A 19,306-nucleotide genomic window follows, 5' to 3' on the forward strand; every position below is an offset into this window, starting at 1 on the left:
TGGTTTCTTCTTCTAAAAACTGCCTGTTCATGTCCTTTGATCATTTTTCAATTGATGAATGGTTGTTTTATAAATTTGGTTCAGCTCCTTCTATATTAGAGAATAGAGGTTATAAAATTTGTTTCTCATGTCCTGCCTACTTTAATTCTTTTAAAAATTTTTTTATTTATTTAAGGCAATGGGTTAAGTGACTTGCCCAAGGTCACACAGCTAGGTAATCATTAAGTGTCTGAGGTCGAATTTCAACTCAGATTCTACTGACTCCAGGGATGGTACTCCCTGAATTACCTAGCTGCCCCTCCTGCCTGCTTTATAATTTTGGCTGACTTAGTTTTTTTTTATCTTTAATTTCATACTATCAAACTATCCATTTTAATTCCTATGATTCTCTCTATCTTTTCTTTGGTCATAATTTCTTCCTTTATTCATAGAACTGATAGGTATTCCATGTTTCACTATTTTACTTAGGATATCACTTTGTCTAAATTGTATGCCCATTTTGACCTTATCTTGGAATATGATGTCTGCCTAGTTTTTGCCAAACTACTTTCCAGTTTTCCCAGCAATTTTTGTCCACTAGTGGATTGTTGTCCCAAAAGTTTGAATCTTTGGATTTGTTAAACATTAGATAACTTGATCATTTACTATTGTATATTGTATATGTAATATATTGCACTGATCCATTGCTCTGTGGCTTAGCTAATACCAGATAGTTTTTTTATTATATAAATATTTTATTTATTTTTCCAACTACATACAATGGTAGTTTTTACCAATCTTTTTTTTTTTTGCAAGGTTTTGAATTTTACAATTTTTCTCCCTCCCTCCTTCCCCCTCCCCCCTGACAGAAAGCAATCTAATAAAGGCTTTACATTTGTAACCATGCTAGGTACAGATCTAAATTGAATGTTTGTAAGACAACTCTTTGAGTTGAAGTGAGCAAAACTAGGAGACATTGTAATGATGTCCAACCGTGAAAGATTTAGCTAATCCAATCAATACAATGATCCGGGGCACCTAGGTGTCATAGTGGATAGAGCACCAGCCCTGGAGTCAGGAGTACCTGGGTTCAAATCCAATCTCAGACACTTAATAATGACCTAGCTGTGTGGCCGTGGGCGAGCCACTTAACCCTGTTTGCCTTGCAAAAACAAAAACAAACAAAAAAAAATGATCCAAGACGGTTCCAAAAGATGCCTAAGGACAACTTTTAAAAATTGAAGATAATAAGCTTTGGTCTTCAGTTAAACTCTATAGGTCCTTCTCTTAATGCTAGATGGTTTTGATGATTACTACTTCGCATTATAGTTCTTCATCTTGTACTTCTAGGCTGCTTTAACTTTTTTTTCATGGATTCCCTTTGACAATCTTTATCTTTTGTTTTTCCGGATGGATTTTATTATTTTTCTAGTTTTTCTCTTTTTTGGGGGGAGGGAGGGTTTGCAAGCAACAGGATTAAGTGACTTGCCTAAAACGACACCGGGAAGCAAGTATTAAGTGTCTGGGTCGCATTTGAACTCGGGTCCTTCTGACTCCGGGGCTGGTGCTCTATCCACTGCGCCACCTAGTTGCCCATTCTAGTTCCATTAAATAATTCTTTAGTAGTTTGATTGGCATGGCAGTGAATATGTAAATTAATTTAGATAGCACTGTCATTTTTATTATATTGACCTGGCAATTAAAATTTCTCCAGTCATTTAAATCTCTTTTTATTTATGTGAAAAATATTTTGTAATTGTGTCCATATAGTTCCTGAGTTTGTATTGGAAAGACTCCTTAGTATTTTATATAGTCGGTAGTTATTTTAAACGGAATTTCCCTTTCTACTTCTTCCTGATGGATTTTGTTGATAATAAATAGAAATGCTAACGATTTATGTGGGTTTATTTTATATCCTGAAACATTGCTAAAGTCGTTGTTTCAATTAGTTTTTAAGTTGATTCTCCAGTATTTTCTTTTTTCTTTTTTAAGTTTTGCAAGGCAAACGGGGTTAAGTGGTTTGCCCAAGGCCACACAGCTAGGTCATTATTAAGCGTCTGAGGTTGGATTTGAACTCCGGTACTACTGACTCCAGGGCAGATGCCCTATCCACTGAGCCACCAAGCCGCCCTGCTCCAATGTTTTCTAAGCATACCATCATATCATCTGTAAAGAAGGATAGTTTTATTTCCTCATTGCCTATTATTATTTGTTCAATTTCTTTTTTCTTCCTTTATTGTTGTAGTTAACATTTCATTGTGCAATGCTGAATAACAAGGGTGATCATTCTTGCTTCACCCCTGATTTTTCTGGACCTCTATTTTATCTCTTTTACAGTTAATATTTGCTCTTGATTTTAGGTAGATATTACTCATGATTTTAAGAAAGAGTTCATTTAATCCTAAATTTTCTAGTGTTTTTGATAGAAATAGATATTATATTGCATAAAACAAAATTTTTTTCTGTATCTTGATATAATCATATGATTTTTATTGATTTGTTATTGAAATGGACACTTAAAGTTTCCCTAACACCCTTCATTCTTGGTATAAATCTTACCTAGTTATAGTGATATATATTGCTTCAATCTTCTAGCTTATATTTTATTTGAAATTTTGGGATCAATATTAATTAGGGAAATCAGTCTATAGTTTTCTTTCTCTGTTTTGGCTTTTCCTGGTTTAGATATCAACACTAATATTTGTGTCATTAAAGAAATTTTGGGGCAGCTAGGTGGCACAGTAGATAGAGCACCGGCCCTGGAGTCAGGAGTACCTGAGTTTAAATCCAGCCTCAGACACTTAATAATTACCTAGCTGTGTGGCCTTGGGCAAGACACTTAACCCCATTGCCTTACCAAAAAGAAAAAAGAAAAAAAAGAAACTTGGTAGGATCCCTTCACCTATTTTTTCCAAATAGTTTATATAGTATTGAAATTAATTGTTCTTTTTAAGTATTTGGTAGCATTCACTTGTGAATCCATCTGGCCCTGGGCATTTTTCTTAGAGAATTCATTTATAGCTTGTTCAATTTCTTTTTCTAAGATAAGGTTAAAATTTTCCTTTTCTGTTAATCTGGGAAATTTTTAATTTTGTAAATATTTCCCATTTAATTTAGATTGTCAGTTTTATGGGTATGTAATTGAGTAAAATAGCTCCTAATGATTGTTTAATTTTTTCTTTATTGGTAGTGCATTCACCCTTTCTATTTTAATGCTGATCATTTGGTTTTCTTTTTTTTTAATCAAATTAACCAATGTTTTATTTATTTCACTGGTTTTCTCCATAAAACCAGTTCCTAATTTATCTTATTAACTCAATTTTTTTAACTTTTGATTTTATTAATCTCTTTGTTTTTAATGATTTTTATTTTGCTATTTAATTGAAAATTTTAAGTTTGTTCCTTTTCTAGTTTTTTTTTTACTTGACTGTCCTAGTCATCCATCTGCTTTTTCCTTTCTTATTTATATAAGGATTTAAGAATAAAAAAATTTCCCCCTTAATACTGCTTTGGCTGAATCCCACAGATTTTGGTATGTTTTCTCATTGTTGTCATTTTCTTTGATGAAATTATTGATTGTTTCTATGACTTATACTTTGATCTGATCAATATTTAAGAACAGATTATTCAGTTTCCAATTTAATTTTTATTCTATGCTTCCAAGGTCCTTTATAGAATGTAATTTTTATTGCATTATAATCTGAAAGGGATGCATTGACTATTTCTACTTTTCTACATATATTTTTCTTCCAGGTTTTTTATTTTTATTTTCTTCGTATTAATTGATATCTTATTATTTTATTTTCAGTAAGTTTCATCTAAAAGTCACAGGGAAAAGTTAGTGATGAGAAGAAATCAATGTGTTTAAAAATTAGAGCCTGCATGGAAAATGCATTGCAACCAAAGTAATGAAGTCTTTAATCTTTTTTTTCTTCCAGAGATATTTTACCATCCATTGGAAGTTGAAGCATCAATGAAAGATAAGAGAGATGAAGAAGGTTTTATAGAGGTGAGAAACTAAATAATTCAATATTTGCATAAAAATCTTCCATCAATTTTACTTAGTCATTGCCTTTGGGGACAATATTATGTATGAAGACAAATGTTAATACACACCTGTATTAACTAAGCAACAAGAGGAATGGAGAGCAGAAATACAATGGAAAGAAGGCTGCCTCTGGAGACAGAGGACCAGAGTTCAAATGTCATCTATGTTGCTCACTACCTTTGTGACCTTGTGCAAGTCACATTACTTCCTGAGGTCTCAGTTTCCTCCTCTGCAATATGATGGGGTTAGACTAGTCATCCTTAGAGACCACGCCAGTCCTACCTCAAAGATCCCAAGTGTTTGTTATTGTCACCATCACACTGTCAACAGTGTGGTTGTTGAAAGGGACAGATAAAGAATATTTGCATAAGAAAAACTGATAAAATTCACTTGTGAAGAAACATTCTCTCAGGTAAAATGTATTATTCTGAAGACCCCATAGAGAATTTCTGTTTGAAAGCAGATTAATGATTAAAGCAATGAAGGTTGCATGAGATTGTAGTCTTGATAGATGCTTATTTGCAAGTGACTGTTTTTAGAGTTTTGAATTTTATAATTGACAAAACTAAAAATCAAACAATTTGTCAAGAACTATGGGAAGATTATATAAGAATTTTGGAGTTCATAACTGGAACATCTTGGGATTTACATGTGTGTTATAGAAGAACAAGTGAAAGAAGCAATCATATATTAAGAGATCTGGGTTTTCTATCACAGTCATTTTTGTGTGTGTGTGTCATTTTTTCAGTCTACAAAAATCATTCTCTTCTCTTTTGTCTCCTTTTCCAGTGGTTCCTATAGATCCATGTGTACTTCTCTTTTACACTTGCTTTGCTGGATTAAATGAGAAAATATTTGTAAAATATTGTGCATAGTAATATGTTTGACACATAATAGGTGATTAATTTAAAAAATGCCTGTTGGCTTCCTCTCCTTGATGTTAAAAGACACAGTATCTAATAGGCAGGAGCCCACCAATTGTATATGAAAGTTTTGGTTCCAAAGGGGCTTGATCCCTAGACTAAGAACTGTACCAATTAAGAAGGTGACCAAATCAATTTCAGTCCCTAAGCCAGGCAGGTGTAGGTGAACTCGCTGTGGAATATTGGGAGATTTCAGCAAAATTCTGAGTTTGAATGAATGGGTGATCATGTCTATCTTACACACACACACACACACACACACACACACACATACACACACACGCACGCACACACAGGCAAATCTCCTTCTATCTATATTAGTTTTTGGTAGCAACTATTTTTCTACTAGTATTTCTTTTTTTTTTAGAATTTTTTTTTTGGCAAGGCAAATGGGGCTAGGTGGCTTGCCCAAGGCCACAGCTAGGTAATTATTAAGTCTCTGAGGTTGGATTTGAACTCAGGTACTCCTGACTCCAGGGCTGGTGCTCTATCTACTGCGCCACCTAGCTGCCCCTCTACTAGTATTTCTAAAAGCCAGAAACTTTCTAAGTAAAACTATTGGAACTCTATTCTCATCCTTCTTCCCTAAGGAAGACAAAATCAAAAAAAGTTTCTTTATGAAACTCCAAAAATTTTAATTTTGATTTTCTTCCTTTATTCACTCTTACAAGAATGAAATTCTTCCGGGAATTAGGAATTTTATTAAATAGAAATCTATCCTGGGTACACATAAGGGTAAGGTTTTTATTTAATCAATAGTTTAGCTCTCAAGCACTCATGGATCTGAGATTTCATTGATTCAGATGATGCAAACCACCACCAATCCATGGCTGACCATCTGGTGCAACTCTTGTCCATGGCAGGATGATCAATTCAGAACTAGAAGGCTATCAAGTCCAATTTCTTCATTTTACATATTAGGAAACTGAGGACCTGGAGGGTTAGTTGACTTGTCACTTAACAGGGACACAGAGCTTATAAGTATTTGAGGTAATATTTGAACCTGGGTCTTTTTTTAAATCTCTATCCACTATATCAATTTTCCAATACACAGGAGGCCTTCCTTACTTTCGCCTGACAGTGATGTCATCATTAATTAACCTAGAAATTACACTGCATCATTTTAATGCAATTTCAATAACATTGCCAATCCTTCCCAGCTCTCCTATAGAGTTTGATGGGTAGAAAGGCAGAGAAAAATGCAGGGAGAATGAAGAAGTAATGGGAAAATGATCTCCATGTGGAGACAGAGTCTCTTGTTACCTTGCCTGCTGTTGACAAAGCTGTCCTCATCCCTCCATGTTCTCACATTTCTTGGGAAAGGCAATTTAATCTGTCAGACTCAATAAAAAGACAAAGGCTTCCCCCTGTTCACTTGAAACCAGGCTTGTTCTAAAGTACCTCTGTCATAGGATCATAGATTTAGAGCCAGAAGAGACCTTAAGAAATCAAGTTCAATCCCTTCATTTTACAAAGGAGGAAACTGAGGTTTAGAGAAGATGAACTACACTGGAAAAGGTCCAGGTGACAGTCCTGGAGCAGAACAAACATCTCTGAAGAGTCAGAATAAGAGAGGAAGCCTCAGAAAAATGTTCTAAGTAGACACTGGGTCTTGTCCATCACTGGCTCAAATATATATAGCCTTGACTTGGTCCAGTTTAAATATCATTGTAGAACTTCATTCAGTTGTGTAGTGGGAGGACAGCACTCTGACTTTTTTTGCTTGCCAAGTTGAAAAGAATGAAATTTAGAAGCAGCTAGAGGGCATAATGGATAGCAAGCTGGGTTTGAAGTCAAGAGTTTGAATCCTGCCCTAGATTCTTACTGTGTGACCTTGGGCAAGTTACTTCACCCTTACAGTCCGCAAGTTTAAGCAACCGTAAATTGATCTCATCCCTTTCAGTTCTAAATCTATGTTCTTATTATAAATTATCAACTCCCTTGTAAGACATTTTTAAAATATCATTTATAAAGAATCATCATTAGCTCATTTTCCCACCAATAGTTGAAATTTATAGTTAAGTGATAAGCCTCAGGATACGTAGAATAGATCTATAGAGAACATTACTATTTTAGTTATGCAAGTGAGTGCTATTAAGGTAATTAAGAACAGAACTAAGTCCAACTATCAGATAAATGTGGGGGCTTGGCATGACTCCTGTGCAGGCATGCTTTGGAGGGAAAAACATTCCAGGTGCTTATTTTAGGAGGATTTTTGATGATTGTTAACTCAAAATGTTTTTATTTTCAGTTTTGTATCTTAAGTGCTGAATTTAATTAAAGAAGAACCACTATAGCTAATGTGAATCAAGAGAAAGGTTTTTATCAAATGGTATGCTAAGATTTTAGTTCCTCTGTTGCATTGATAAGAATTTAATTTGCTTGTTTCTATCTTTGAGCAGAGGACCTTGGGAAGACTATAAGTCAGTCCCCAAGCCTTTATTAAGTACCTACAGGACAGCCAGGTGGTGCCATGGATAGAGTACTAGCCTTGGAGTCAGGAGAACCTGAGTTCAAATCCAGTCTCAGATACTTAATAATTTCCTAGTCATGTGGCCTTGGCCAAGTCATGTGACCTCAGGCAAGTCACTTAACCTTGACTGCCTTGCATCCAGAGCCATCTCCAGTCATCCTGATTCATACCTGACCACTGGATCCAGATGGCTCTGGAGAAGAAAGTGAGTCTGGTGACTTAGCACAGCAGCCCCCCTCACTTAAATCAAATTCACATGCTTGTCATGGCATCACCACCCTGATGACTGTGGTCTTCTTTGAAAATGAAGGATAAACAATTTTATTAAGCACTCTTAGGCTTCAAAGAAACCATATACATATATACATTAGATGCCAAAAGAGACATGTATTGACCTTGAAAAATATTCCCCACTTTGTCCATTGTTACATATAGCCTCCTCCTTAATCTTGATGGCTTTATACCCACATCTGGAAACATAGGGTTTTTTTTTTTTTTTTTAGGGTTTTGCAAGGCAAATGGGATTAAGTGGCTTGCCCAAGACAACACAGCTAGGCAATTATTATGTGTCTGAGGCTGGATTTGGACTCAGGTACTCCTGACTCCAGGGCCAGTGCTCTATCCACTGCACCACCTAGCCGCCCCAAAACATAGGTTCTTGTAATGAATCAAGCATTCTTTAAGCAGAATGAACTAAGTGTTCTGATGCTCTATTAAGGTCTGGAATGCAAAAACAAAAATGAGGCAGTCTCTGACCTCAAGGAGCTTACATTCTATTAGAAAGGGATGCAACATATTTAGAAATAAAAGAATGTGGAACATGTGCAAAGGCATTACAAAATTATTCTATTATCTACCAGAAGGTCATCTTGTCATTCTCTCGATTGTCCCATACTAACTTTCATAAAACCTATTACTACGACTATTATCATCACCACTATTCCTTTCCTCCTTTCCTCTGAATATAATAACAAATCAATACTATATTTGTTTCTTGAAAGAATATGACATTTGACTCCCTAAACAATTACCTAGACCAAAACTCTTTTCTCTAATTCCTCTCTATTTGACTGTATCCTCCTTTTGAGGATTTTGAGTACAGAGGCTTGTCTCATTTTTTGTGTATGTATGTATCTCCAGTGCCTGTCTCAGAGTATACTCTTAACAATAGTTTTTTTCCACTGGAGATTCAGAAAAGATTCCTTGAAATAGGTAACATTTAAATTTGGCTTTATTATTCCTGGGGGTTGGTTTTGTTGGGTCTCATTTGGGGGGAGATTCTAGGCTATCAGGGCAATTTTCCTGTAGGAATTTTTTAAAAATGAGGTTAAGGCTCTTTTCCTGATCATGACTTTCAGGTATCCCAATAATTTTGAAATTATCTTTCCTGAATCTGTTTTCCAGAGCAATTGTTTTTTCAAGGAGATGTTTCACATTTTTCATTCTTTTGGTATTGAAATATTATATCTTGATTTCTCATAAAATCAGCAGCTTCCTTCAGCTCCATTCTACATCTGAAGGATTGGTTTTCCTCAGAGAGCTTTCTTGTCGCCTTTTCCATGTGATCAATTCTGCTTTTTAAAGCATTCTTCTCCTCAAAAACTTTTGGAACTATTTTATCCATTTGACCTAAGCTGTTTTTTAACATGTTATTTTCTTCAGCATTTTTCTCTGGATCTTCTTGACTAAGCTGCCAGCTTTGGTGTCATGTTTTCCCTGCATCTCTCTCATTTCTTTTCCCAATTTTTCTTCTATCTCCCTTACTTGATTTTCAAAATCTCTTTTGAGTTCTATCATAGCCTGAGCCCAACTTCCATTTTTCATGGAATCTTTAGATGCAGAAGCTTGTACTTCCTCATCTTCAGATTGAGTATTTTGATCCTCCTTGGGATCATAGACATTCGGTTCCTTTTTTTCTTCTGATTACTCATTTCCCAGCCTGTGCCTGGTTTTGGGGTGCTTACTAGCTTTTGAGTTTTATTGGGACACCCCCACAAGGACCTCAGTGTGTGAAGCTCTGACTGTTCCCCTGGTCTGTGAATGACCACAAGTGCACCCCTCTGCCACTGGACTGAGGTGGGGGAGATCCCTGTGCTATGGGGGGGGCTGAATGTGGTCAGAGCCCCAGAGTCCTGTTGCAGGGATAGAGGACAGACCTTGGAAGTCTCCCTCCACTCCCTTACCTTTAGTGGGCTGAGCACTCAGGGTGCAGCTGCCTAGAGGCTCCTGCTTGCAGGCCCTGTGGGCCTGCTGGCCTACTTCCGGTTCCTGGATCTGAGCTATGGGCAGTGCTGACTGCCACAGCCTCACTGAGTGTGCTGAGTGCGCCGAGTGCCACGAGTGTGCTCAGGGCCTGGGCTTCATGCTCATTCTGGCAGAGGTCTCCCTGCTGATCTTCCAAGTTGTGCTTGGTTCTCCCTGGGGTGCAGGTTAGGAAACTGCTTCTGCTGCCAGAAGTCAAGGCTCCCAGGCACCCTGGGGCTGTTCCCAGGAGGCTGAAATTTCTTCACTCTGATGGGCTGCCCCTCTAACCCTGTGGAACAGAGTTTTTCTACTATTTTCCAGGTTACCTTGGGTTGGAGAATTGCCTCACTGGATCTTTCTGCGCATTCTGTCTCTTGAAAATTTAGTTAGAGTCATAATTTTAAGATTTTTGAAATATTTTGGAGAGATCACCTAGGAGAGGCTCTTCTCCTGCCACCATCTTGGCTGCACCCCCTCAAAAATAGGTAACATTTGAGATGAACCTTGAAGGCAGTTAGGAGCCCCAAAGGCAGAAGCAAAGAGGGGAAGGAGAACACTCCAGAATACATCAGGGCAGCCTGTGCAAAGGCAGGAGAGGGAATGTTGGGTACATGGAACAGTAAATAGATGAAGGGGAATAATATATCAATTAATCCTATCTACTAAAGATTTATTAAGTACTTACTATGTACAAGGATAAGATGACAAAATGGAAAAATGGTGTTTTGGCTTAAGGAACTTATATTGAAGAAGTATCACAATTTGAAGAGGGGGAGGATGCTAACAGTTAAGGGGCTCAAGAAGGGTATTAGTTAATCATTGTTTTTCATTCATTCTTTCCATGAGGGTATTTCAATAATTTACATGTAAAGGAAAAAGTTGACAAAGACATTTTTATCTTGCTCTTGTTGGTTGAAGATGGAGCAGTCAGTTGTCAAACTCCTTCTATTTTATTGACAAATTCCTATCACCTATTCCATTTCTATTCTATTTGGTTAGTACAGAGTGATGTAGATTGGTTTAAGAAAGCTTTTGTTTTGCTTTGTGTTTTGATAATTTATTTATTTATTTTCCCAATTACATGCAAAGATAGTTTTCAACAATCATTTTTTGCAAGGTTTTGAGTTTCACATTTTTCTCCTTCACTCCCTTTCTCTCCCCACTTCCCCTGACAGAAATCAATCTAATATAGGTTATGCATGTATAACCATGTTAAACATAAATTCATATTAATCTTGTTGTGAAAGAAGAATCAAATCAAAACAGAAAAAAAGAGAGAAAAAACATAATACATAAAATAGCTTTTAAAAATTGAAGATAAGTTTTGGTCTGCATTTAGACTCTAAAGAAAGGTTTTAAGAAGGGAAGTGAGTAGATGTTGTTTCTCCTTTGACAGTGTAAAATCCATGAGAATAATTTCTTTGTATCTCCAGTGCAAAGTAAATGTTCAATAAATGCTTGTTGATTGGTTGATTGAGAATCTTATAAGTATATCAAAATAAACCTTATTAAAGCCATCCATTGGGACATTCCACTTTTTTTGGACAGAATTTGTCCTTTCTAGAAAATATGCTGTGATAGGGTTTTCATTTATATTTTCTTTGTACCCCATACTTTGACAATGGCAGAAAATTCAGTTCTGGTGACTCTTCTTGACCCCATTTTGGGTTTTCTTGCAGAAATATTAAAGTGGTTTGCCATTTCCTTCTCTAGCTCATTTCACAGATGATGAAACTAAGACCAATGGGCCTTACCCAGGGTCACATAGCAAGTGAGTGAGATTGGGAATAGCAAAGAGATCGATGTTTTAACTAAAGTTGCATTATTATTTGGGGGATTTTATTCATTTTAAGTGTCTGAGACTAGATTTGAACTCAGAGCTTCCTGATCTCAGACCCAGAGAGCTCTATCCACTGTACCACCTAGTTGTTCAAGAAGCTTGATGGCAAGCTATTACTTAAGACTGCTTATTATCCTTGGATTCTTACTGGTTGGGTGAGTGAATCCTTTCACCTCTTTCTCACCCAGAGGGCAGACTGTAATCTCCTGCTAAAGCTTTCTGAGGTTATAGATAAACACACAAACACCTCTCTCTTCATTTTCCCTTTCAATTCCTGTCATGTCCTAGGCAGACTGGTCCAAGCAATTGCCTTGAAGCACTGACAAACTGTAGCCGCACTGAACAGGGAAATAGAGATGTTTGCCCTATGTTCCAGCCCCAAAGTATTTCTCTCTTTCTCTTCTCTCTCTCTCTCTCTCTCTCTCTCTCTCTCTCTCTCTCTCTCTCTCTCTCTCTCTCTTCCTTCCTCCCTTCCCTCTTCCTTTCTTTTCTCCCTCTCTCTCCTTTCCTCCCTTCTTCCTTCCTTCCTTCCTTCCTTCCTTCCTTCCTTCCTTCCTTCCTTCCTTCCTTCCTTCCTTCCTTCCTTCCTTCCCTTTGTTTTAACAGTGCATACCACAGTGTGTGGAACATTGCACACCTTTGAAGCATGTGTATTAAATTATTTGGCTTTTTGACCATTGATTGAATTGAATGAAGTGGAACTGAGGTCTCAGGAGGTCATAAGATCACAGCATAGGATCTGGAAAGGTTTCAATGACCAGAGGTCATCTAGTCCAGTTTCCTCATTTTAGAGATGAGGAAACTGGGACCTTGAGAGATGAAATGATTTTTGGCCAAGGTCACCTACAAAAACAAGACTTCTGTCTCTGGGTATAGTAGCTTTTTCTGGTGGAATTGAGATGGTAATGCATTCTGTCACCCTCCTCTACGCATGTGCGCACACACACACACACACACACACACACACACAGACACACACCCCATTCTCAGTCTTCTGGATTCCCAACTAGGCCCTTCCTTTTTCTTCTTCTCCTAAGGGTACCAGTAATTGAGACATGCAGTGTCTCCTCCTACCAGCCTCTCCCAAGGGCTCATTTCCTTTTTTGTACCCCATTCCTGAAGCTGGCAATCCCTCTGAGGCATCTTAAGGAAATCAGGCTACTGACTATAGAAATAGGTTTAAAATATTTGCCTCTTGTAAGTCCCATTCCCTTCCCACAGACTCCTGGGGAATACCAAAGGCCTCTAGGGGTCTGATGGAGCTTCTGGATGCCCAGGCAAGCTTCATGGGCAGTCATCATTGATAATGAGGTAGAGAGCCAGGTGCCTCAGCTGAAGAAAGAAGTTGGGCTGTTTCAAGATGTTGCTTTAAGGACTAGAGTGGGAAGAGACCTTTGGGCTTTCCCATTAGCCACCAACCTGGCTGGCCCAATCTGAGTTTTGGAATAGATCTGAAGTAGAGTGCCAACTCTTAGCAGGGCATGATGTTGAGATAGAAAGCAGTAGATTTGAGATCAGAGGATCTGAGTTCAAATCTTACCTTTGCCACATATTAGCTATGTATCTTTAGACAAGTCACTTACAATCTCTAAGTCTTAGTTTCTTCATCTTAAAAATAAGGGGGTGAGACTCCATGGCCTGTAAGGTCCCTTCCAGTTTTTTGGGTTTTCTTTAGTTTTTTGCAAGGCAAATGGGGTTAAGTGGCTTGCCAAGGCCACACGCCTAGGTAATTATTGTGTCTAAGACCGAATTTGAACCCAGGTACTCCTGACTCCAAGGCCGGTGCCTTATCCACTGCGCCACCTAGTCTCCCCACCCCCTTCCAGTTTTAAATCTGTGACCTCCAATCTTCAGTTTGGATCAATTATCCAACAAATATGTATTAATTGCCTACTGACTACAAGATAGTGTGTTGGGTGTACCAAAACAAAAGCAAAACAAGGTAATGGAGAGCAAGGGGGTAGGCGGATGAAAGGAGTAAAAGTGAGGTTCTGGGAATCTTCCAACCCACCTCACCCCCAGCCCAGGCATCTTCCAGTGGTCTCTTTTTCTCTACTGAGTTACATGTCATTCAGTTTTATGGAAGCTGGGGACTGTCTTCAGGGAGTTCTTAATAGCATTAAGCTTATTTTCTGGGCAGAACTGAAATCATTATGTCAGGATCTTCCTTGGTTTTATTATTACTGGCTAATAAGGCCTTTGTTCCATTAATCATGTGTTTATCACTAAGTGAGTTTTTTTTTTAATTTGAATGATTAAATATGAGTCCTTTGTTGACTATTATTAGCTTCTTGATACTCAATTTAAAAAAGAACACTTTCCCAATGAAGCCATTGAAGCCTGTGAAAATGATTTTCCCCCTCACTGCTATATTAACACATCATCTCCCCAAAGTCACATAGCACGCAAAGCGTTAACACATACATAATTCAATACTCTTGTTTTCAGCCAGCCTTAAAATCTCTCATTTGCCTGTGGAGCTTAGACAGGCCTCTTGGGAAATAGCACCCATCTGCCTTCCTTCCTCATCCTACTCTCACCTCATCAAACCTTTAGCAGATCTGCAATTAAAGAAGCATGAAGACTAAGGAAGTAGAGGAAGCAGAGGGCTTTCACTATCTGTCTCAGCCATTTATTTGCTATTCTCAGCACAATGATTTTTCAAAGCAAAAAATAAACACAGAAAGAACCCACTCAAGAAAAGAGAATTTCCCCTATTCACATCTAATCCACATGGGTCATTTTGTTTGACTTGGTTTAGTTTTCTAACAGATGGCTGGTGAAGATGGATCTTGATATTGAATCATATTTGAAAAAGAAATTGGATTTGGTCCACTTCAACTCTAATCAAATCAGAGACATTTAGTAAGCAGCCTCTCTGTATCATGTGCCAGATTCCAGGGATACATCTACAAAAATGAACCAAGTCTTGGCTTTAAGGACTTTAGCTTCTAATAGGGAGGCAGTTATTTCATAGTCATGTCCAACTCTTTCTTCCTGACCCTATTTGGGGTTTACTTGGCAAAGCTACTGGTATAGTTTGCTATTTCCTTCTTTAGTTCCTTTGACAGATGAGGAAACTGAGGCAAAAGGTTAAGTGACTTGCCCAGGGTCACACAGCTAGGAAGTGTCCGAGGACACATTTGAACCCAGGAAGATGAGTCTTCCTGACCTCAGGACCAATACTATACCTGCACCACCTAGCCATCCAATAAATGGAGAAAAGAGGTTTTTGAATGAGGTAGTTGGAGAGCAAGGACAGGAGTAATTGAAGGAATCAGGAAATGCGTTGTGTAGATGGTGGAATTTGAACTGAATTTTATAGGAAGTAGGAGATTCTACCAGACTTAGGTGAGGAGAACATTAAGAAGCACATCTGTGCCCGGGATGAAGCATGAATGTCCCTGCCCTCAGTGAGCTTCCATTCTACTGAAGACAAAAAGAACAGAACAAATGCAAAATGTATTCAGATAAAGATGAAGGAATTGGGGGGAGGGTAGAATGTCAACTAAGGGGGAGGGGGAGGATACAAGTCTTCGTTTGGTTTCACAATTTTTTTTTTTATTGTGGGATCTGTACCTTTAGGATCTGTATAAAGGTTTCATTTAACGTTGTTTCAGGAAAAGCTCTGGGAGCTTCCTAGCTTCACGCCTGCCAGCTTGGCTCTACTCCAGAAGGTGCAAGTCTTCATTTGGGAGGAAACATTTGAGTTCAGCTTTGAAGGGAAGTCCCAGTGAAGAGCAAGACCATTCTAGGCATGGTCATAGATGTAAAATCCTGAACTGTGTTTGCTCTACATGATAGTGTTTTCTCTAAAAGAAATTTTCCTCCCCAAACTTGTAGTTTGGGTATTTTTTCCCAAACAACACCAGCAAAGTGACTACTTTTAAGGATAATAAATGGCATTTCTATAGTGCTTTGGGAATTCTAAAACTCTTTAAAAATATTCATTCAGTATAGCCTCAAAACAGTCTTCAGAAGTAGTTATTGTCGTCTCCATTTCACAGATGGGGAAACTGAGACAGAAAGTGGTTGACTTTCTCAGGGTCCCATGACAGGTAAGTGACTGAGGCTGGGAATAGCAAAGAGATCAATGTTTCAAATAAAATTTCCTTACATTACAGTGGTTTTTTTTACATTTTTTTGTTCATTGATGAACTTATAGGTCAGAACCTCTTAGAAAAACTAGAGTAGGAGCAGTTAGGTGGCACAGTGGACAGAGCATAGGCCCTAGAGTCAGGAGGACCTGAGTTTGAATCCAGCCTCAGACACTTAATAATTAGTTAGCTGTGTGACCTTGGACAAGTCACTTAACCCCATTGCCTTGCCAAAAAAAAAAAACCCAGAAGAAACTAGAGTAGTATTATTTCCATTTTACAGGTAAGGAAACTGAGGTTGGAAGGATTTAAGTACTTTGCCCAGATGAATCATGGGGATCAGTTGAGGGTCTCAACTTCTTACCCCCTTGGAAGGTCACAAGGAGTACGAAGCTCCTCGGATGTTTTCCTTTTTTTGTGGTACATGCCAGGAAACAGCTCTAATCACTCTTCTCAGGCTTAAGGACTCTGGATCTTTCTGGCAGCAGGTGTTATTGATGTCATCCAGCCCACACTTGGAGAGCAGAGCTGTTCTCACTTATAGAACCTGCAGGCCATAAATCCAAAACATTAAAGAGTCTCTAAGAAGAGGGTTTAAAATAAACCTTCTTTCCACTAGCATCGCTCCTGTCAAGAGGCCCAGGTGACTTTAGGGTCATTTCTTAAATGATGAAAATAAAACAAGCTGCTTCCTGTAAATTCATCATCTTTTCTCATGCCAGCCTCAGAGGGTTGAGCTGAAAATATCCACAGCCTGTGAATGCCTTCCTTCGCAATGAGAGATAGCATGATCCTGCGGAAGAAATACTGAATTCAGAGGCTGAGGGAGGATCTGTAGTCAATTCTTGTCTCTGTGGCTGGCTACTTGGGTAAGGCTACACAAGTCACCAAGACCCTCTGGTCCTCAGTTCTGTCAGTAAAATAAGGGGGCGTTAGACTGAGCAATGTCTAATGTCTTTTCTAACTCTAAATGTTAGACTGAGCAATGTCTAAAGTCTTTTCTAACTCTAAACAGTGGAAAATGTTCAATGATTCTGAATTAATTGTTTGTTGATGATAGAATCTCAGGATCCTGAGATGAGAAAGGACTACAGTGAAGGGTAGGGGAGGAGGGAAGAGGGGCATCAGTTTCTCTGCCTCCAAGGAGTACAAGGAATGAGGGGTGACAAAAGGACTGAAGCTACCCGACCCTAGTTCAAAACCCTAACTCTGACATTTGCCAACTGGATGGTCTTGGGAAATCACTGTAGTCCATGAGCTCCAGTTTCCACATCTTGGTATTGACAAGATGACTTCAAAGGTTTCTTCCTGCTCTAATCTATGATTCTCAATCCTATATTACAGATGAGGAAACTGAGGCTCAGTAAGATTAAATTCTTTGACTAAGGTGACACAGTCCCTCCAGTCCCCTGGCCACATTGCCTCCCTAGTGGACCAGTAAAAAGTGGAAGTATGGGGGCCTGGAGGCAGGGAGAGTCACCTCTAGGGAAGCATTAAATTTGACACTGAATTGGTACAGAGAAATATTCTTGTAGCCTTCCAACTGTTTCCTTTTGGGTTTTCTTTGGAGCCGTCTAGATTCAAATTCTGATTCTGCCCTCTCATCTCTCAAATGACTCTGGGAAAGACCCCATATCTCTCTGTGTCTCAGTTTTCTTATATGTAAAATGGAGAAGGTTCTACTAGATGACTTGTGATTATCGTGGAGATTGTAGCTTTTAATCAATCTTTTTCTTCTCTTTCCCTCATTAGGAGATCATTCCATATGTTAAGGACTTAACAAGTCAAGACTTTACGGACTTCCTGAAGCACCTTTGCCAGTGTGCTGATGACTTCTGGGAAACAGTGACACATGACAAATGGAAGCAAAGATTTTTAAATCTCTTCTTGAGTTGTGATGTTGGAAAGGTAAGCTACCTGAGACACCCCTCCTATCTTCAGGCCCAGCTCTTTGTCATTCTTATGCCTGTGGATCATAGGGTAACAGATTGAGAGCTAGAGCCCCTCATTTTTCACAGATGATGAAACTTAGGCCCAGAATTAAATGATTTGCCCAAGGTCACACAGCTGATAAGTAGCAGATCCATTGGGAGATGGCTAGACAAATTGTGATATTGAAATATGAGAGAGTATTCCTATGACATAGAGAAGGATGAGGATGAGGAATTTAGAAAAATGTGGGTAGATGTGTATGAACAAAGGCAGAGGGATCCAAGCAGAAATGGAAGGACATTGTACTCAACAACAATAATGTGAATGAAAGGAAGCTCTAAAGGAAGTTAAGCCCTAAGGAAACAATCTTTGTCTCAAAGAACAGATGAGACATACCTCAATTCTTTTTACAGCCAGGTGGAGGACTCATGGAGCAGAATGGTGAATACCTTGTCAGATTTGGTCCCTCTATAAGTGGTTTTGCTTAATTCTTTGTCTTGACTGGAAATTCAAATCTTGGGGAGTCCAGGGAAGCACATTATATCCAGATATCACTGACAGAAAAAATCAAAGGCATCAGTTAAACAGTCAGAAAAAATGGTAGAAAGCATGCCTTCAAAGAGAGATCAAGGAGAAGACAAATCTGTTGTAGCATTGTGGTTTGGGAGGTCATATACCTTGAATACCAGATGGTCTTGGAATAGTTCCGATGCAAACGTGATGGAAATAGCTTATTGTTATATACGCATGGTTGCCTCCTGAGAGAGAAATAGTGGACAGATTCAGGCTCCTACCTCTTGGTGTTCAGGAAGAGATTTCCAGGGGGAGTCACCAATCTGTTTTGCCTTTTCCCTCATTTGCACCTTCCTAGAAACTCTGGCTCTCCTTTGCCAGGGAATTCTGGGACCTTATTGGTAACTTGCTCAGGGGCTCTCAAATGACAAAAAGCAAAGGCCAACAATGTTTTAGTAAAGGCTTAAAGCAAATCTTTCCAAACCATAGAATCATCCCTTTGAAAGATTTCAGGTGCCTTCTTCAATTTCAGGAGACCAGGTAAAAAGTGATTCACAAGTCCCATTTCTTCTATTCAGTGCATGTTAGAGAATTATAGATGCTGTCATTTTTGGTTTTTTGCACCAGATTTGTGATTTCATTGGTTTGGATGTAACAGACTCTGGCTTCCTTCCCCAACCCACATGCATCCTGGCAGATGGAGTTCCCAAAACTAGGCAGACTCCAGCCCTCACACAGAGAGAGGAGGGCACTCCCTCAGAGATTGAGGTGATTCTTTACTTTTTAAACTCTACCTCCCCATTCTGGTATGCTCCCTCCCACTGTTATCTGTCAGCAATTAGTATCCTAGTTCCATTTCATTAATCAACATTAATTAGTTTTTACAAAGAGAGAGATTTACTGCAAATATATGGCAAGAACAGAAACTATAAACATTTATCCCCCCATCTTCTGGGCAATACATACATTCTCCCCTTTTAAGTATCACAATCCCTTGGGAGATTGAGTTCACCTATAGCAACCTTCCCCCATCAGTTGCTGAATTTGGATTTGAACTTGGGTCTTCACTACTCTTAGAGTTACTGAGAACCAAATGAATAAAGGACTTATGGGGTCTGTCACATTCATCAAATTGTGGGATTTGTTCCTTAATGGGGTCAGTAATAATTCCCCTTTCTTAGTCTCTTAGTCCTGATTAGATAGCTATCCACTGAATTCTTAAATGCCTCTTAGCTTGAGTAGAGTAACTTCTAATCT

The 19,306-nt window shown here is 38.5% G+C and overlaps 1 protein-coding gene across 6 annotated transcripts in view; it reads left to right on the plus strand.

Annotated features, from left to right (window-relative positions):
* The window catches only part of EFCAB5 (EF-hand calcium binding domain 5), a 161,444-nt gene that overhangs the window by 79,528 nt on the left and 62,610 nt on the right, over nucleotides 1-19,306 (plus strand). For all 6 annotated transcript variants that reach the window (XM_074189122.1, XM_074189121.1, XM_074189120.1 and 3 more), the window contains 2 exons: nucleotides 3,918-3,988; nucleotides 17,357-17,512. In XM_074189122.1, coding sequence (XP_074045223.1) covers nucleotides 3,918-3,988; nucleotides 17,357-17,512 — 227 coding nt within the window. The remainder of the gene's footprint in view (nucleotides 1-3,917; nucleotides 3,989-17,356; nucleotides 17,513-19,306) is intronic.

The sequence above is a fragment of the Macrotis lagotis genome, chromosome 5 (assembly GCF_037893015.1).
Source record: "Macrotis lagotis isolate mMagLag1 chromosome 5, bilby.v1.9.chrom.fasta, whole genome shotgun sequence".
Classification (NCBI taxonomy): Eukaryota; Metazoa; Chordata; class Mammalia; order Peramelemorphia; family Peramelidae; genus Macrotis; species Macrotis lagotis.